Source organism: Pungitius pungitius, chromosome 4 (assembly GCF_949316345.1).
Source record: "Pungitius pungitius chromosome 4, fPunPun2.1, whole genome shotgun sequence".
NCBI lineage: Eukaryota > Metazoa > Chordata > Actinopteri > Perciformes > Gasterosteidae > Pungitius > Pungitius pungitius.
The window spans coordinates 3228377-3249846 of NC_084903.1; the positions used below are offsets into that span (position 1 = coordinate 3228377).

At 43.5% G+C, this 21470-nt stretch overlaps 1 protein-coding gene across 1 annotated transcript in view; it reads left to right on the forward strand.

Annotated features, from left to right (window-relative positions):
• Positions 1–1766: 1766 nt before the first annotated feature.
• si:ch211-186j3.6 (neural-cadherin) overlaps positions 1767–21470 on the forward strand; it is a 199009-nt gene continuing 179305 nt past the window's right edge. Inside the window, exon 1 of the mRNA XM_037490285.2 lies at positions 1767–3300. Within this exon, the coding sequence (XP_037346182.2) occupies positions 2253–3300 (1048 nt within the window). The 5' untranslated portion in view covers positions 1767–2252. The remainder of the gene's footprint in view (positions 3301–21470) is intronic.

Sequence of the window (21470 nt, forward strand, 5' to 3'; positions counted from 1 at the left end):
GATAGCTCAGAAAGAATAGATATCATCACAATTCTCATTCTGGGAATTTAAGTGCCCTACATTTATGCAAATTCAACTGTGTGTGTTATCGAAGGCAAATATGCCTCTCTAAATATATATATATATATATACTGCCGCCCAGGGTCACATGTTTCATCATAACTATAAACGCAAATAGTATATTTATATGCACTCAACTACATTATTATTTACCATCATCATTGTTTTTTGCTGCTCTTATTTCTGTGTTCTGACCGGTAGACTCATGCACTTTCAAAAGTGTTTCGATCCTCTTAACTCTGGTCTACCTGCCAAACCTCCCTAACAGTCTGAACTAAAGTGGGACTGCAATCACGACCCGTTTACCCAATGGCATTTCTGCTGCGGAGAATGCTCAAGAAAGGTTTGTGACAATGTTCCCTTGTGTGACGTCAGCACTGGCGTCTTCAAACGCCCGTTGGCTTGCGGACTGAAATATGTGACTTTTCCAGTGACGGGACCAGCTAAAAGCTGTCTGTGATACTGACAGACTGAAGACTGCAAAATGAATGAGCAAACAGTTCCAGGGGAGGCTTAATACATACTGAATCATATTTCAAATCCAAAGAGACACAAAGAGATGATTCAGTCTGGTGCTCACTGGGCTGTTGTGGTGGAATATTACTCCACAGTCAGGCTCTATAGAGCTGACCGGCTGTGTCTGTGTCGGCTTCCTCTTCCCTGGCTTGATTTTGCTTTGAAAATGTTTTGTTTTTTTTCACAATTTGCTTCATATGAGTCATGCGAGAATAAAGAATACTTTTTTTTGGGTCTATTAATAGATTTTAAAATCCCCCCCCCCCCCATAAATTACACAATAAATGCATTGAAACAAAAAATGAATGAAGGCAGAAGTAGAGAACAACGTTCTTGCATGAAATGAGTTTTATACACTGTTGAGTACGTTAATCAATATCCTGATTTCATCACCTGTCATGTGGTATATTTCCCATCTTGAATATATATATAATATATGAAAAGGAGCTGTAGGACTTTATAGCAGACTAAAATCAAGAGCTTTGATTAACAAAATAACAACAAAATCCATGATTGTAGCCTAACACTCCTGACATTAAACCCAACCATACAATACACGTGAATTGTTTTCTTCAGTCTACATTTTCTTCATTAATTGCTAATAATCTCTAATAAAAGACCTAGTAATTAGGTGGTATGATTGTAGCTCGGTCAGCACTCATGAAGAGCATTTCTTTAAACGGTTAAAGAGAGATCCTAAAACGTCAAAATCGGCCACAAGCTGAAATTTTATATACACATTCCATCTGGGATGGATTTGTAGCCTACACATGGAATGCAGGTATAAATTCGTTGTAGGATACAAGAGGGAGAGATCTCCAACAGGTGTGTCATGCAACAACCACTTTATTCTGAGGCCTAGTCACACCAGAGCTGACTCACATTCACACCCTGAATGGTTCTGCCTCAATTAAGTATTGCAACTCTCCTGTGACACAAAGACAGCTCTGCAGTCACTGGAGTTCTTTTCTCTTTGGCCCTCGCCGGGCGTTTAAAATGATCGATTTTTACATTATTTTAATCCGATGCACTGACGCGTTATTGGAAGGAATGATTGTTGATTAACGGACACACACATGCACTACTCACAGACACGCTCATGCACGTGTGCGCTCTTCTGGCCGTGACTGTGTGGGTGTTTGCGCGCGCGCGCGCACATACAAGTTCCGCTGCTGAGAAGTTCCTCTCCCGGATGAGAGGCATGCGCTAAAAGCTGCGTCTCTTTGCTGTGGATACCTCGCGCTCGCCTCTTTTGGCAACGCACGCGCCTCCGACGGACCGATCTCACCCGTCCATCCGAGAGGCGGTGCAGCTTCAAGTCCGCGCCGCCCCTGGAGAGACGTTCCGTGGCACTCAAACGCGAGGCGGATAACGTTGGATCGGTGGGAAACACGCACGTAGAAAGCGAGCGAGGAAGCGCGCACTCGAGCCGCGAAAAGCCCCCTGTCTGCTCGGGACGCGCACAGACCGACGGCGCTGCTGGCGAGGCAGCAGACAAAGTTCTCCGGCGTCGAGATGAAGTGTGGTGACGGCAAAATGATCCGCGTTCCAGTTTAATCCAAGTTTGCCACCGCAAAGGGAACGAAGCAGAAATACTCCCCGAGGAACGAGTGCCCTCATGGGTGTCGGTGTGGCACGGGCGCGTTAGTGCAGCGGAGCCGGTGACACATCCAGCCATGATTTGGCTCGCGTTTCTACCTTTTTGGGTTTCGTGCGCACAAGGCAACGGGACCGCGGAGCAGGTGCCGTTCTTTCACGGGCATGTGTTTGAGAACTCGTCCCCGGGCTCCCGGGTCAACGGACTGAGCGTCCCGTTAAAGCGGCTCAACTCGCACAGGCTCTGCGGCGCCGAGGAGCCCGCAGCTCACTTTCAACTCTTCGGAGACGGCAGCCAGAATTTCCGCGTGTTTGCGCACCACAAACGGGGCCATGTGTTGTTGAAGACTTGCGGGGTTCTGGACCGGGAGGAACGGGCTGAATACGCGCTCAGGCTCGGCTTGTGTTGCGGGGAATGCGCGGAACCCTCGCTGGAAGTGGACGAGGTGTCCCCGGCTGTGGCAGGGGTGGCCTCCATCAAGGTGGACGTCTTGGACACCAACGACCACCAGCCCACCTTCCCCGGGGCCGGGGTGAAGCTGAGCCTGGATGACGCCACTGCGCTCCGAACGGCGGTGTACACGGTCACCGCGCGGGACGACGACAGTGGCAAGAACGCGGAGCTCATCTACTTCGCTTTGCCCAGAAATGGGAGTTTCTACGCGGTGCCCAAGACCGGAGACATTCTCCTGGTGGACTCCATCCTCGGTCTCGGCGAGCCGATTAAGTTTCAAGTGTTTGCCCGGGATCGCGGGTGGCCGCCTCGCACGAGCCTGAGCGTGGCCGTGGAGGTCAATCCACGGCAGTGGCCCGTGGCACCGAAGCCACCACCGGGCAAAGGGAAACCTAAAACTCCGATTAAAGTGCCAGCGAGGAGGTCCAGGTCGGTGCTGGGACCCGACAGCCCCGTTTTAATCAACGTGTCCGAGGACGCGGGGATCGGTTCGGTGGTGGTGAACCTGGGCCCGGTGAGGTTTCAGTCTGCAGCGTTTGAGCTGGTGGAGCCCGGCTTGGACAGCTCACCGGTCAGCGTGAGCCGGGACAGCGGAGATATGGTCATATCGCGGCGGCTGGACCGGGAGACCGAGCCGCTGGTGGAGATCACCGTCAAAGTCCAGGATAAAAGAGGTGAGCAGGAGGGATGAGAGATGCTCATTGAGTAACATTCAAATAAAACCAACTCTCATCAGAGACCTTTCCCCACTGGCTTCCAAAGGCCCCGGGCTCTCGATAAGAGTACACACACAGTTTGGTAATAAGGAGGAGAAAGTGAAAGTGAACATTGAGACGTCACTAAGGAGCCCCGGGGAGCCCTTTGGTGCAGCATCCTGATGGTTGCTCTAAGATTGTCAGAGTTGAAGTGTCTTTTTGGAGAGCGGTTTCTGTGCCGACCCCCGAGATGCAGCGTTGAGGGCCTCACAGCCAGGCATCGGGCTGGTCACAGGGCCCAGTGTTTACAATAGAAGTGACAGCGGAGGCCGTCATCGGTGCTGATGAGGATTCATGTGCTCCGTGGAGTCGGTGCTGTGTGTGTGTGTGCCGCTGCCAGCAGCAACAGATGCTGGGGTGTCGGGGGAGGGGGAGGGGGTGGCAGGGAGTGGCCGCCGGCGGACCAACAGGTTAATTATCACCTGTGGAAAAGCAGAGGCGCAGAGGGACGGGGGGCGGGGGGGTGGAAAGAGAGTCACCATGGTGCCAGATTTACTTTAATGAATAGATATGAGTGGGGATGGTACGCCGGGCTGATGGTGACACTGAGACTCAAATACAGACTGCAGAAAACAACCACGCATGAATAAGTGACTGTAATCCATATATATTTATGTGCCCATATGTCCGTCTGCATGGGTGGACCAGAGGAACAAGTTGCGCTGTGTCTTCCATTAAGACTTGCTAACAGCATTTGACTGGGGGAGATGACCCGATCGATTTGACCTATTGGTCCGGGTAATGGGAACCATCCTGAGAAAGAAGCTGAGGCTGCTACTGGCACACAGTTCCATCCCGTTCTCCCAGTAACAATGTTGGCTGTTTGTCACAATCGTTTTGCTTCTTGGACACGGTGACGGGATGAAAGCTGCCGGTGTCAAACGTGGCAACATTTCGGCATTTAGCTGCCATCTAATTAAAAGCAGTGACTCAGTTGGGAATTTTGTTAGTATCCGAATTCACCAAAGGTCTCCAAACCTTTTTTTTTTTTTTTTCTTATTCTTTGATAGAAAACATTTCTCTGGCTGATGTTTTTCCCCCTCCTCCTTAAGTCGGTAGATTTTGTCTCTTTCTGAGGGACTGCGTTGTTACATTCCTCCAGCGAATGACCAGGAATCAAACGCATCGGGGACGGCCTTCAATCTGCCGGTGAAGGAACGCGAACAACAAATGGGTTCAGCTGGAGATTTCTAAAAAGGTGTAGATGCTGACGTGTGACTGTGTCCTGATGACACAAACGTTTCTATTGCGTTAAGTGCATTTGAATGTGTTAAATCCAACCAGATGAGACGAGCAGAAGTTAACCCGTCATTTATAAAGGTGGCTTCGTGTGTCGGATGATTAGGGACCCACTGTCGCTCAAGTAGTCAAATACCGGTGACGCTTTCAGATGACTGGATCCAGAATGGCTGTATCCATGGTACCGGACTTTGGTTCTGTCTAACCTGATGTGCACTCGTGAGGAGGATCAGACTAAATGTTTCCTAAAATGAATCGCTTCACTTTTTCATGCGTTTCATAGGATTGAAATACATTTCTATGCTCCATCCAATCACTGCATGATGCTGAAAGGTGGCGAGTTTAGCGGTGAGCGAGGTTGGGGGGGGGGGGGGGGGCGGCGGCGGGTGCCGGCGGATTGTCGGTGGATCTGAACTCTTTTAATCTGTTTGGAGTGGAGAGTCCTGCCGGAGCCTCGACCTCCCTCCATCTGCTCCCATTATCCATGTAATCCCATCTCATTCTCTCTCTCTCGCTCACCACACCATGAGTTAAGTGTGTGTGTGTGTGTGTGTGAGAAACAAGCTTGTGTTTGCTACTAAATTTCACATAGGTGATTCCACCAGGGTTTCCTTGGCAAACATCTAGCTTCATATACTGTATCTCCTACCTGAAAGAGCTCTAAGTGAATGCCCCCCCCCCCCCCCCCCCCCCCCTCGAGGTTCCTCCTCTCCTCTGGAACATCTGTCACTGTTCTTTGAATGCAGTCACTCCTTTCAGCATAATGATTCATGCAATCATTAAATTTGGTTAATTAGGTTAATGATTAATTGTGTCGAGCCAACACAAGTCCATTGTTCCATCTTCACAGCTTTTCCCTTTTGAAGAATCCACCTCAATGTTTTCTTTCACTGCTTTACTTGTCATTTCTCACCTACGGTGAAATCCCCTTCCGTCACTCAAATCAATTATTACAGTGTTTTCCCCAGGTTTACAACTTCGGGGGGAGGGGGGGGGGGGGGTACACAGCCTTTATGACTTACTGTAATGTCCAAAAAATACCATACTGATTATTGTTATTACTGTTTATTCCAATCAATTGACCATTTTTACGTCAAAGGGAGCAACAGGTACTCCATTGGTCTCCTCTGCCATATATATATATATATATATATTAATGAGGTGTGCCGTTTTGTTTACTTGTCAATCAAATCTCTCATACATCCGGTTGCATTGAGAGCAAGTTTAACCTTTGGCCTTTTTTTCGTCAAATGAAAGAAGCAATTTTAAGGAAATGATGCTGTCTCAAAGTAACATTTGGTATGCTTAACAATATATATAATTGCTAACGATTAAAATTTTTAATCACATTCATTTTTGCCAATTACAGTTAAAGGAGTTATTTGTTGCGTGTCAGCATAAAAAAAAAAATCTCTGCCACTTGGCTGGGATCAAACTAATGATACTTTCTTCTAATGTGACTTCATTGTTTTTATCAAATAATATTTAGATACGTAAGGCTTATTACGTATTATTTACACACAGCCATTTGACACCTGGTGGCTTCAGTCAGAGATGTGTTACGCGGCGTTTAGTGATCCTTCGTGTTATGGGAAGCGTATTTTGGAGCTGCTGACAGCAGCCGCGCGTCGGCTTCAGCCGGCAGACTGTTGAATTAATCACTGCTTTGCCGGCGTCACTGAAAGCTTCAATTATTGTTGTTTCCTTTTGTCTAATCGTTTCCCGTTGCTGTCATGCCAAGTCTAAAGATGGGTTCCCACTTTCCGTTATGTCCATAAGAATCATTTGTGCCATGTTAGCAGAGCTGTTGTCTTTGTGCACTTAAACGGTGCCTGCAGACCCACTGGTGCAAAACTAATGGGCACTCTACCTGTTTGTTAAATAAAGCCATTTAGCAGGCAGCCCGTGTTTCAGGCCCATGTGGAACTCAGTTATTTTCTAGAATTTAGCTTATTAAAGTTTGTAATTTGCTTTAATTTTAATGCTCAATCTTCTGCCAGATTATTGTTATAAATGAGTCTTTATTAGCTTATTTAACAGTTGTTAAATGTTGTTAATTCTGTGCTCACACATTATACAAATCACATTGAACTTAGTTTAATACATAATTTTATAAACATTACAAAATACAACAGAGAAAATTAGAAAATGTTTTGCTTTCTACACATTAGGTGTCTTTTCTTTATATGTATAAATTAAAAAGAGAGAATTACATGCGCTTTGCTCAAGTGTCTCCAGATGTGTATACACGCATATGTGCAGATTGTGTGTGTGTTCAAGCATGTATAGGATTTTGTTTAATGAAGGGAAACAGCTGGCTTTAATCAAGAAAACGGTTCGCTGATCTCACCGAGCACGAACACTCACGTGACCCGAAAGTCTGGCAACGCAACCATTTCAAATATGTGTTTTTTATCGGTCAAAAGAAATGCACATGGAAGGCGTTTGATTCACTTCAAAGCCACAACGCAAACTAACATCCATACTGTACATTCCCCCACCGAATCCAGCATTGTGCTTATTGCCACATTACCGTTCTGCATCCAGGCAGACGGTGGTGAAGGAGAGGGGCCGTTAGCTGAATATGTTTTTAGTCCTTTGTCTACTGAGATGAGACAGAGTCTGCATCCCTTTGTTCCTTCAAAGAGCTGGAATAGCACTTAACTGGCCTTCTATGCACAATGAGTATTCACTGATGGTTCCATGCATGCGTGTTTTCAAAACCTTCAAGACTTTCTTTGGGGTCTTGTTCTGCACACAGGGTGCAGTGTATAGGAGTCACCCAACACTCTCCCCAGAGAGAGCCCTTTGCATTTCTGCATTGAAGTGTGAGCTTGAATTTGGTGACGCCGAACATGCGCATGTCACTGTGGGTCTGTCTTCTACCTTCTTGGGAAAAGGAGATTGTGTGTCACCGGGTTGTGCATCCAAACCCAAATCTGCTGAGCTCGTCAGAGGCTGACAACTTGCTCAGACCTTCAAAATGATCGCAGACGGCCTTGGACCCAGATTCAGCAGGCCAGCAATGCTTTTAAAGTTGAATGTCAGAGCAACTACTTAAGGCATGGAGGTAGTTATTTAGATTTTCCACCTTTCAAAGACCGCCTCTTCAAAATGACTGCTCTTAATTACCTTCTTTTGTCCGGTAACAAAAGAAACCTTTTAAAACTTGAAAAGGTCAGCTGATGACAGAAAATTGTAAGAGACATGTTTGTAACAGAGTAATACATTATCAATGTTTTTACTTAAAACTTGATAATTTTTCTATAATTCTATTTCCTGTCTTAAATGCGAGTGTTCGGTTAAAGCGCCAGACTTGAATTTCTCAGGTGTCTGAAAACGTTGTTGGTTTTTGTGGGGGAATGGGGTGAAAAGCCAAAGTTTTGTAGCAAAAGTTGAGTAAATTAGAGACCGTCACACTGCTCTCCCGGGAGCGGGTTGTAAAAGCCGCATAGTACCACGATGCCGGTATTGATCCAGCATCACCACAGTTAAAGGGAATAATGTTACGGGTCTCTCCCCCTTCCTGAACCTCCACAATGTCACCCTCGTCTTTATTTTTATTTCAGAGAGTATCTTTTATTCACAATGAGGAATGGATTCCTTTCACATTTTATGCACAGGACTCACATTTCCATTTTAAGTTATGGTAATTTCACGGGAACAAATTAAAGGCCGAGTAGAGCCTAAAAAAAGCGTCTGTCCCGAAAAATTGAAAAGGAGCCACAGCGGTAATGTCCTCTTTTGAAACTAGTACTTGAAACCTTTTATTACGTCAACAGATCAGTCTGTTAGTCAGCTGGTTTATGGAGTTATGTAACAAAGATTGGAAGGACCAGTAAAGAAATGCCATGTGATGATGACAATGCAGCTAAGTGCTGGCTGCACTTAACGGAAGAGCAGGCCAAAGGGATGAGTCTTTTTCTAAGGGTAAAAAGAAGAAGTAACAAATAACTTTAAAAGTGTACCATATGGTCCAAATCATATTGTAGACACTGAAAGTTAAGTTCTTGATAAATATTTACTAGTACAAAAAATAGCAAGCTTATTTTCATAAAATGTATGTAAAAAAAATTACCCATCATGAGTAAAATATTTTTCCCAAATTTGTTCCAAGAGTAGTGACATATTAAAACAAATGTAATTGTTCACTTTCCACACCATGGATGGCTCTGTTTTCCTGATTGATTGGCATGGAGCATGGAGTGTTTTCAGCGGAACAAGCTCCCAAAACAGACTATAACAATTAGGAGGTACCATACAACAAAACATTTCAAATATTTAAATTAAAATGTGGTCAACTTGCGCGAATGCAGCGTTGACCACATTAATTATCCGTCACAATAAAAGCCCTCACATTGAGTAAAAGGAAAGTCAATAATTGTTTAACAAAATCTGAAATGTTTTGCAGCTTTGGCAAATTTACGTCACTGCCGGTCTGAATATTTTTTGTGTTGTTGTGTTTAAAGTCACCGATCTTGCTTCTTTTGAAAAAGGAGCTGGAACTTTTATTTCCTATATCATTTAGTGGAAGGATATGAAAGTGCTATTGATGTTCTCATTGAATTCTTGGCAAGAAAGTGAACTGGCTTGTTTCCCAAAATGCTGAACCTTTTCTTTGAAACGTTCACATAGCTGTAGATTACTGCCAGGACTCTATGTCTCCTTTTCATTAGATGACTCGATCAGCGCAGCTCCTTTTCACTTTCTCTACTCCACTGTCGCACAATTAGAATTTTATTACAGCTAGTTTAATTATGTCCCTACAATCAGCCAGTAATCATACACTGTTGCCCTGTTCTCCAAGGAACCAGCTGTGGTGCAGCATCAAACCAAGAGCCAAACCACTAAAAGCCATTACTAATCAGTGAAGGGAACGACTCATCACATAACATCAGTGTGATTAAGCTATGTCTATTTAATCAAATCTGTCTCTCTGTCCATACTTCCATTCTGCACATTTTAAAGACTTTTGGTGTTTCATTGAGACAGTAGACACAGAAACCCCAATGATTCTGGTTCCTAGTGTGTGAGTCATTGGGAGTCAATTTGGATGGCTACATCCTCCAAAAAAACATGAATAATTCATTGTAGTTGGCGGCAACAATTTATGCCGCGGTCTATTTCAATTTTCTCCAATAAATTAGTTTATTGGTGTTGTGCTTACCTCTTTTAATGGACTTTTACAGTTTTACCTCTGCTCTCTTAGTGCCAGCCATGTGCCTTTTGAGTTACGGCACGCCATTATGTGTTTCATCGCCAGTATCATCAGATGGGTTGCCATTTTGTAACCAACATATTTCAACATTAGTGAGCAGTTAAAACAGTTTGCTTCACAGTGGCCATGATCACATCACTTGCATGTCACTATTATACACGAATAATACGCTAAGGTGAGGCTTTAAGATTAGGTTTGTCCTTTTGTACTTTTTCTCCAACCTGATTTTCCCTGCTGCTGCTGCATCCCATAATTTCTCCTTTAAACTCAGTTAAAAGAAATGCGTTTTAGTATCAATTTACATTGAAGTATATCCCTAGTGCCTTGATAGATTAAGTGGGTAATTTCAAAGATTATTCTGGTGGCAGAAATTGCACGCTTTAGGCCCTCAACAAAAATACAGTGCAGAAGGAGCAGGTTGCTGTAATGGAATATGGCTCAGAGCTAATATAAGCTAGTGTTAAACGGGGGAACCCAATCCAGGCACGCTTTATTCCTTTGTGGGCTTATATATTACTTCAGTGATTTGAAAAACTGGGAGATTAATTTCAATATATCACAGCCTGTCATGGTCTATGGATTAATGAATGCTTGTACCTGAAGTGGGGAATGCGATTCCGAGGGAAATGGGGGCAGCACCGTATGGAAGCTCGCTGTTTGTTGAGTTGCTTATTTCTCACGGTGGAAGTGTTTGTCAGACTGGATTTCCCCCGTCTCACTCCTCTAGTTGGAATAACTTGAGATAAAGAATACAAAAATGTGTGTGTGCTAATTATGAGATGAAGCCCCAGTATGGGAAGTTTAGACTCCGAACACAACATTCAAAAGGAAATGAAACAATTAAAAATGAATTAGTACCTTGTGTTGTTATCAAGGTGTTGCTATTGTTGTGATAGGAGATTGTTTTCGATCTGTTATATCTTACAGGCAAAGTGTAATTGGTTTAATTGAACAAGACTGGCAACGTGAATATGAAGTGAATCAATGGGGAATAAAAAATAAAAAACAGTGGAAATTTCCAGAATAACTGATAGATTTCATCATTATCACATTATATATTATGTATTATATAACAGCCCTATGCATGTCTATGTTAACAAACAGGAATATTCTATTGTATGGCCATCCAGCTCGTAGCATGTTTCTGGCTTCACCCTTCCGTCCTTGCTTCAGAAATGATAGGAGCTGAGGACAGTTTCATCTTCAAGTGATTGATGACATCGTGCCTTGTAAACGTTCTTCCCAGATTATAAATAGACTTCTTTGAGTGATCAGATGGGGAAGTTCTCGGCTTGATTAAACTCAACTTGGCCGGGGCAGAGGGGACTCGGTGTTGCCTTTGGGTTCCCCGGTGGTCTCCCGGAATGTGAGAGCATTCAAACCTCTCATCTCGGAGCTCTGATCCGAAAATGCTGTGTGCTTGGAAACATTTACTCAACGGCGTTGTTGCGTTGCACTCGGAGAATCCTCAAGTGAGCCTAAATTGAGCAAATGGTCGTAATTTCTCCAATGGCAAACATGTTTTTTGTTTTTAATCAAATAAAATCAGGGCATTATTTATTTTGATGGTCATTATGAGGTTTGTATTCCACTGCGAACCAATTTCCTCAAAATGCTGCAAAGCCCTCCCTTTCAATGCACACTGGTCTGCTTGCTGGACAGCAGTGCAAACGAATTCAACTTAGGAGAAACATTTCTCTAGACTTCAACACACTCAATTTAAAGGCAATGTGATATACTTGAAGAAATGGTTTCGGTAGTATAGGCAAAAGCTGTTAATACTCGCTGGGTATGTATGAAAGCAAAACCACATCTTAGGATGGTAAAACGTTGACAACCCTCTTTTCACTGCGGCAAAGGTCGTGTGCCAGCCTTAAGTCATCTCTCTGGCTTCTCCCCAATTAAAGCATTGTTGTGATATGAGGTAGCCCATTCATTCGTATGCGTGTGTGGGCAAAGGTCACAGGGCAGCTTCCACATGTCTCATGTCTTTGCAGCGGGATCAATTAATAATGTCTGCACACTTTTTGTGGCCGCATATTTCTGAGTGTGTTTGGGAGGGTCTGTGGATCAAACAGCTAGTGTGTGTGTGTGTGTGGTGTCAAACCTCCCTTTGTTTAACCGCAGCACCTCCTCTAAAACACTGAGCACACAAGAGAGCTCCTTCTTGCTCTGCTTCCTCCTCATTTAGTTAGATATACATTTCCTCCTTTTTTTTTTTACCTCCTCCACACGACGTAAACATGATTCAAATGTTTTCTTTCCATCTTCTGTGTTTGAATGTGTCATGCACGCCTCCCACTGGGTTCTCCGAGATCATCCAAAAGCTAACAAACAAAACGTCGGATTTGTTACCCACACCTCATCCACCAAATCTGCTTCCTGTAATGCTCCTTTCCTTTCCTGCCTCCCTGTGGGTTCACACACCCTCTAGCATTCCTTTCTGCTATCTATCTCTCCTGAAGTCTACACTAGTGTTTTTTTTATTATTATTTAGATTCATGGTGTTTCCATTTTCTCTCCCTGATCCTTTCCACTCCTTATTTCCACCATTCCATTCCATTTCCCCCAGTTGTTGACGTATGCCTGCTTTATTTGCCCTTTTTTCCACTTATTCTCTCATTGCCACTCTTTTTTTTTTTTTATCCTGAGGAGACTCGTTTCATTCTCACTCACTCTCTTGCGCGCTATCAATGTGAGCGATTGTGAAACCTGGCAGCGTGGTAAAGACATGAGAAGACTGTCAAACAGATCAATAGACGGCGGCTGAATATGTATTCTCACCCCGTTCTTAAACACACACGCACACAAACTAACAGAGCGCAAGGCATGATGGAAGCAGGTGCACAACAGCTGAAACAAACATGGAAAGTCCTATTTATAAAATACACATTTATTTAGATGTCAATTTTGAAAACACGCTTGCACACACACACACACACACATAGACGTTGGAAACATCACATGGCTCACCCCCGACGGCGAGAAGTGATTGGTGGGCTTCACCAGGATTGATTTCCTGTCTGAAGCAGAGGAAGTCAGTTCATCTGATCCTAGACGGACAAGTTGAGAATTAGAGATCGGAAGCCACTCTTTATGTCTCCCTCCCTGACTTACTTACACACAAACACACACACACACACACACAATGGCCTCCTACAAGTGGCGATCCGTTATCTGTCCGCTAGAGCAGCTGCCAGTGCAGAGATTGGCGCTGGCGTGGTGTAGCGTGTGGCGTGTCACATCATCCGTCAGCTCGTTGCGGCTCCACCGAGGGGCGGAGCGCTGCGGCGGCTGAGTAGAATTGGACCTCTGTGATCGGCGCATATGGAGGCGTGCTCTCCCTTTTACATTGTCACGCGCTCAGCTGACTGCTACAACGGCGGCGATAGAAAAGAGACAAAGGTCAGAGCTGTTGTCGTCTCCCATTACTACAGGGATTACACGGAGAATTAATGCGGGGGCAAAGAGCAGAGGAGACCCCAATGAAGGCTCAGCTGGTAACTGTGTGTGGCTCCACCACGCATGTAAATCCCGTTTTTCGCATCTGGAAGTCGGCATAAACGGAGAGCGGGATCTGAAAAACATCCAAAGAACAACACAGATGAGGGTTTTTTCACCCCACTTATGGACCATTGCTTTGGCTGTCATCATTTTGTTCATGTATGACTTTATTTGGTGACTTGTGCTTTCATCAAATGTAAGTTCAGTGCATTTAAATATATCCTCAAGTGCACGGTTTTTTGTTTGTTATAACTAAATACACATGATTATAGATTAGTTTCTATCAAACCCAAACTCACTCTAGTTCTTTTAGAAGATCATTTTTTGCTTGAGCTCCTCGACCAATCCTGTGTGTCTTTTTAGAGGCACTTAATTGCTTCATATAGTTTGGCATGACAAAACATCACCACCAAATTGGCACGGGGCCTGATCAAAAATGAGAAAAAGCGAAGAAAATGAGATTCCTCATTAGCCAGCCGTTTAAGTACCTAACCCAATATCCTAGGGACGACCAATTTGGAAGATCACAAACCTGACAACTCATATTTATTAACAAGGGGTCTAAGTTTGATGTAATAGCATGGCAGAACAAAAGGGTTTGAAGGGCTGTCCAACTTATCAACGCGTCACGTAGACCTCCTTTATGGAGGAGATGCAGATATAATCCAGAAAGGGTTTTTGGCTTAGTTTATTTATACTTCAGCGGGAAAGAATACCGCCGAGAGGTATTTGAAGGTTTTGTATATTTAATGAATGTTTGCAACCCTATGGGTTTTACCAAAACGGAATACCTTAAACGAATAACCGAATAATGAAGTTTTATGGTCCAGCCGTAAACTATTGTTAGCACTACTGTTTTAAAATGTATTTGGAGTTTTGCCACGTAGTTTAATTCCAATGTTCTTGTCGGATGATGGCACTGAAATGCCCAATAAAACAATAATAATAACTCAACCCATAATAATATTGCTTGACTGTGGATAGCAACATACGTCACTGCAGGAAAAATAACACAGCCCTTGGTATTTGTATTTATACTCAATCAGACTTAAAGGTCAGTATGTGCACATTCATTTACTTGTAAAAGTATTTTCCCTTCATGTTCCATTTGAAGCACTAGGAGCTCATTGAATCGAAGCGCTTATGAAGTTGAAGAACCTTTGCGACACTATTCTCAATGGGCCTCATCTATGAATAGAGAGAACATTGAATTTGTATAAATGAAAGTTCCTGACTGTTTTTACATCCATATCTGCATCAGCGTTTGATACATATATGCAGAGTTTGGGAATTGGAAGGACATGGGGATGGCACAATTAACTGACTTCACGTTTGGGGGTTGAATTGCAACTAGGGATTGTTTTCATTTTTCATGTAAATACTGTGTCTGTACCGATTATGATGCCAAAATGATACTTTCTTCTAATATCTTAATTTTTTTTAAATTAACACTAATATGTCCACACATATCACTGTCACACATCATATCACACATACTGTATGTCACTCCCAGCTTAAATATACAATCTACTAAGCAACAAAAAAACTTAGGTTAGGTTCAGAAAGGGTCATGGTTTGAGTTATAATATACATTTGTGTAGCGCCGGGCAAAAAAATCATTTAGATATCAGAAAGAAAAAAAAAAATATATATAGTTTTCTAAAACCCAGTTGAAAGGGTGTAGGTATGGTAAAAATAGATACAGGTTAATACAATTTATTTCAATAAGAGACTAATAATAATGCAGTTCAAAGGTTGCAGTTTATGCAAGGTAGTATAGTTTGTTTGATATGTACGAGATTTAGCACGTGTGCAATCCCCAACATTCTAACATGGTAGCAGTAAAAAACGTCTATCTTTGTTTTCTTGGTGTTCAATTGGCTTGTCCTGACACTAGCAGCCAATCCATCTCCATTGTCAGGTAAAGGGGCGGGGCTTGGGTGTATACGGTCATGTTCAGTGTATCACTGTCAAGTGTACGAGAATAGTGTAGGAGAGTAATCGTGTTCGACCAGTTATCCTATGGTTTGGACAGTCGTGATCTACAAGAGGTAAATATGAGTTGTTTGTCTATTGTTTGCTACACTGCGTAAATGTTGAAGCGTAAAACAAGGTGTAATGCTAATTTCTGCCCGTTAGCATAAGCATACTGTCCGTTAGCATAAGCATACTAAACATTAGCATAAGCATACTAACCGTTAGCATAAGCATACTACCCGTTAGCATAAGCATACTAACCGTTAGCATAAGCATACTACCCATTTGCTTTGACTTCATATTGTTAACTTACCTATGCCTATTAAATCAGTTATTAAGACAAGCTGTTGCTAGCATGAAGTGCGTGGACTTGTTCAGCTGATATATCGGACGGACGTTTGTGACTCAGAGAATCGGGACACCTCCATTGGACCTAATGAGACCGGATTCCCGCGTCTGCTCGTGCTCTGCCTGCCGTCCATTGCCCAGCTTCCCCTCATCTTCCCTCTGAATATTGTTGGATTTGTGAGTACTGACTTACTTGCACGTGTCTTTTTGTTTGTTGCGTGAATGAACAAGTGAAGCGGCCATCACGTTTTAGGCCCCTTCTCCCCCAGGTCACGACTCATGAATGTTCTGGTAAGAGCTGGCCATAACGTACCATTAAAATATACGATAAAATGACTTAATAAGGGGCATAGGCCTTTTTGTTTTACTTTTTAAATTCCTTTGGAGGCACCGCCAGTTATTTTAGGTTTCAGCAATTAAGAATTGTAAGACAAATTGTATTAGTCTATAAGAACAGGGATTCGCGCCATCACGTTTAGGGAGATTCACTTATTAGCTACATGGGACAGGTGTAATGTGTATAGGGTAATAAGTACGCTTTTTATAGACCTACATTACGTTAACAAGTCAACTTCAGTACAGTAAATAAAGAAATGTTAACTTGTTTCAATAAGGGACATGTCTCCCGGGATAAGGTGGTTTGACCCATCTTTGCTCCTATCCGCAGAGTGGACTTACTCTTTATACCACAGTGGTTGCAGTTTACTTTGGAGTAAGTTGAAAGCCTGTTGCGTCCCGTACAGACCCTAAAGGTTGTGTCATGTTGAGGCACCAGGCACAGAGGGGCACTGACCAAACAAAGGTATTTGAGTTGAGCTTGAGAGGGCTTGCGTTTATGGAAGATTGAGAAGCTGCGGGAGCAGTAGCGGGGCTTGTGAAAGAAACACTTCTGCATCAGATGTTATTATAGAATCACAAAGTCTGTAAACTAGAGAAATCGGGGTGGGGGGATTCAAATGATTTTTATCTTCCCTTTTATTCAAATGAGAAAAATTTCACCTTTGTTCCAACTGGACAACAAGCAGACTTTCGAAAGCTACTGTATGTCTTTTGTTCTATGAACCTAAACGTATGACATTGTATTTACTCAAAGGGTTGTCTTTGAAGGACGGTCTCAAGGGTCAAACATGCATGGCGTGAAAGAGTGCGAACACGGGGCCCGTGTAATACCAGAGTTCATACCCAAAACTCAGGGCATGGCACACAATGCTCGCAAAAAGATTTAGGGAACACTCGTCCTCCCAAATGGCATAGTCAGGCTAATCTAAATGCGAACACAAAAAGGGAAGCCTGAAGGTGCAGCCCCACTTTTAGCACATAAACAATTTAGCGTGTGTGTATTTCTAGGAGCCTGCGGTATGTGTGTGTGTGTGTGTGTGTGCACAGCAGCACAATAAAAAGAGCCCATGCCGTGAGCTCTAATCTGCTATCACAGTGGATTGAGTTGACTCTGCAGGATTAGCAGGGCGTGTAACACAACACACTCTTAATTACTGCTATACAATCGTGTTCAATATAGAGGAAGTGACAAAGAGCGGCTGGCAGGTGAGGGGGCACCCTTTTAAGTTGCTGTAATGCATTCCTGTACAGGCAGAAGGAAATTGAAAAGATTACCGAAAGCGTGCGTTTTTAGCTGGCGGTGTATCTGCATGGGGAACCCACAGATCTGTAACTGACCCACCCGTGCAACCATAGTCAGACACCACATCTGTCACCCAACTATCTGCCAGCCAGTTGTTCTCCGCGGCGGCCACAATCGGATGAAACAGTTCTGTCATTGTCATCGCCATCTCCCTACGTGTGTGTGTGTGAGAGAAAGAGAGGCTGCCAGTTGGTGTAGATCAATATCACTGAGTGAGAGATCACAGAGATGCTTATCACCCATCAATGACTTCTCATGTGTGTCTGTGTGAGAGCACTTGTGCATGTCTGTCTGTGTGTGTGTGTTTGTTTGTTAGACTGTATCCAAAGACATATAAGTGGGCAATGGGTGGAGGACCGATGGTTTAATGAAAGAAGGAAACACAGTATTAGTACCGTCTGCTCCAACTTCCCTCCCTCATCCATCTGTCTCGCACTCTATCTCTGTGTCTGATCCTTTACAGAGGAACATTGCTGTTGGGGCGGAAGAAGTAGCTCATTAAATATGTGTTTATCATTTTATGACATATTTCATGTTATAACAACATTCTTTCCTTATCAAGACTCACTCTTATATAATTGTGTTATAACGATACACAAATTATCTTATCATAGTTCAACGTTTTTAATGTTAATCCATGACCATGGTTATATTGTTATTATGTCAAATGTTTTAGAGCATGATATTGTAACCATTTGTAGAAAAATGACTCGTTATCATGAGTGATTTGAATAATAAGTGATTTGATTGACATCTCTCAGATATTTTCGTTTATATATACGCTCTATATATTTGGAGATATTGTGGCACCGGTTGTTATCTTCACTAAGAGCCAACAATTGAGAGTTCCACTTCAGGCATATTTGTTTCAAAATGTGCAACGGGAGAGGATGCGTAAAGTATTCTGCGGAATGTGAAGAAACCCCACTTGAAAGTGTGCCTCCATTTTGCAGTGCAAATTCCGGGCTTCCTAAAAGCAGATTTTAGCCAGAATGCGGCTTCCCTCACATATGCCTCCTGGTGAAATTGCAGCAGTAATCCAAGCCAGAAGGCGACATAGGACAAGAAGACGAGTGGATTTTTGTCACTAGAATCACACTTTTTCAGTTAAGTGAACACCAAATCATTACGTGTTACAAATTAAGCAGCCACGCAATATTACAGTGACTGGAAGAAATCAAAGATGACATTGCATCCCGACTCAGCGTTAACATTTCATTCCAGCAGTTGTTGAACTCCTCCCTACATTACAGTTATTGGCATCAGGATAATTTCAAACAGTCATAGCATCAGCAGTGGGAATATTGCAGTCTGCCGTATCACAGCACAAGTACTTATACTACTACAGCGCACTAGTCAATACATGTATTTTGTGGCGCTGATAACACTACGTTTGCAAATGTACATACATGAGGGGCTTTGTCTCTCTGGGCTGCATTGCATTGTCGGATAATATAAGTACGTATCGGTGGTCTTTTACAGCACATTTCTCTTTGCACTCATGTTGAACATTGGACACATTGGATCCATTAGATGCTCTTGAAGCAAGGCAAAAACACAATTACACCTATCAAACCTAAGTAGACCTAAATTTAAAAGTTGCTGCTGTTAATCTCCTCAGTTCTAGAGGTTTTACTTGTTCTTTATTGAGCTATCAACCTTCAAGAGTCTGAGTGCTCTGTGGTGGACAAAACACGTCTTTGGAGAGAATTAAAACTTTTACATTTTAAAGCAGTGTTTGTACACAGCGGTGGCTTCAATGTTTGAGATGATCAGTCAGACCCTGAGAGCTTTGTCTCCCTGACTTACATTCTGCTCTGTCACGTCTCTTCCTTGTTTCCTTCCCTCTTTCCTGTACCAATTTGCATCGTCAGGCTATATCCTCTCTCATCATCGATCTCCTGTCACTGTTTGGAAGTCCTGGGCTATCTCGCTATGTTGCTGTCTCGCTCTCTCTATGAATCCTTTTTTTCCCCTGCTTCGCCACTCCAAGCCAGTCTCGATCAAATCCATCTCAGTTCCAACATGAACACGTGTCAGACCGACACAGCCGACGTAACTGAAACAAAATGCGATCGGAATAATGTGAATGGATGACCACAATGCAACAGAACACTGTTGCCCCCAGCCCTGATTAGGTTGTTTCCATCCACTGTGCACTGTGTAACGCTCTGTGGCTAATTGGCAAGTTCAATCAGACAGACAAATGAAGAGAAAGGAGCCAGTGACCTTTCAGAGGTAATGACTTCTCTCCTCTCTCTCTGCTCTGCTTTTCCTCTCATTTCTTTCTACATCTGCACTCTACTTCTTGCATCTGGCTGCTTTGCCACTTTGTCCTTATACTTCTTGTCTCCTCTCTCTTCTAACCTCACTCTTTATATGTTGTTACCGTTTTATCTTACCCTGTATCTCCTCTTCTTTTCCTCCACCCTCCCCTCTGCCAGCAATGAGTTGCCAGTCATTTCAATTTATTTTGACGGCTTATTCTCCAGCTTGTCAGGAGAAATTTACAGTGTATATACACGATCACACACACAGCCCTCATCCTTGAGTGTGCTCCCGCCATATGTGTCTATGTCTACTGGCACCCACAGATAATAGCCCTCCCCTCTCCACACCCAGCCATTCAATGGATAGAGGAAAGCAATGGTCCGGAGCGGAACAATGGCTGCCTCCACGGCGCGCCCGAGTCGTTTATCTGTTTGAGGCTCAAGCGTGTCCCGCTTGCTTTGCGTCTGACCCGCCGGTCGTGACTGATGGTGCAGGCCACACACTACGTTGGGGGCCGCATTAGGCTGTAACCTCTCTGTGTAGCGCAGGCTCGCTAATGGCTGCCCTGCTGTCATTCATCACCGCTGCGGCCTAGGGAGAAGTGAATGATCATACACGTTATTACACTGTAACGAAGGGCTCTTGCAGAACCAAGACTTAACTGGCTTCAGACTTTTTTTAAGCAGAAAAGGATTTTACTGCAGCATTTCATTTAGTTAAAGTACCAATTCATGGAATGTTCATGTATCTTCAATGTGTGTAAGCAGCTGCTGAAGTACAATAATAACTCAGCCTGCAGCGAGATGCACTCTGCACTCTGAGTCTGATAAGTCTTTACAGGGAAAATAATCCTGCGCAGCACCAAAGGGGATGTATCTTATGGTTTTCATGAGTTTGGAATTAACAGAAAATGTTTTTTTTTTTAGCATAATCACTTTTTATTTTTACAGCTAAAAATTGAGCCAAAATAAAACTTGCAGCCACAGTGATTAGCAGAGATTAATATTGGTGTACTAAGGTACCGGTACACTGTGCAACATCCGATTGTGAAAGGTACCGCGGTTATGTTGAAAACGGTACGTTTTGAATATTTTAGTACTGGTACTTCATTTAAAAAGCAGCAACCAGCGTGTGTTCCGCTCCCTGTCCGGCTGCCTGCCCGCATTGACTGGGTGGGCGGGGCTTCCAGCTCTCATGCAACAGGCAACTGTCACTCACAGAGTCATCTCAGGGAGACATGTCCTCATGTGCAGGAGCTGTTGCTGACCGTTCTCGGCTTGTTGAAATAAAATATGCCAGAAGTGAGATCTGGAAATACTTTGGGTACAAAGTTTTACGCATTTTTTACGTCTCAAATAGAGGAAATGTCCGGGTAAAAGAGGACGTCTGCTTGGTCTCGTGTTGCACTTGCTTGATGTTTGACTGTTAGGAAAGTTGTTGTCAAACTAACCAACACAGCTACAGGCTGCCATCTCTCACGGTTTCCCAGTGTGACACACACTCTTTCGCAGGTTTTCACACGCACTCACGGCACACATCCAATGTCTCACGCTAAAACAATCCGTGCTGGTTCATCTCCAACCTCGCCGATGTTAAATGGCGCATCTGTGATGCTGATCGCTGCAACGAGACAAAGCAAGACAGCAAATACGTTACTGAATAGTCCAGCAGAAATATTCACATGCAAAATAACCTACAATTTCTCTCATGTGGGCCTATGTGATCACGAGGTCAGAATGCTCACAGAATTGTACCAAATAATACACATCGTTTGTTTCATCGTTTTTCAGGGGGAAAATTGCCCATTAATTATGTGTCCATCTTTAATGTACCCAACCCACATAGCTTTAGGTGTTTTTCCCCCTCAAACACACGTCTGTAAAATGATGT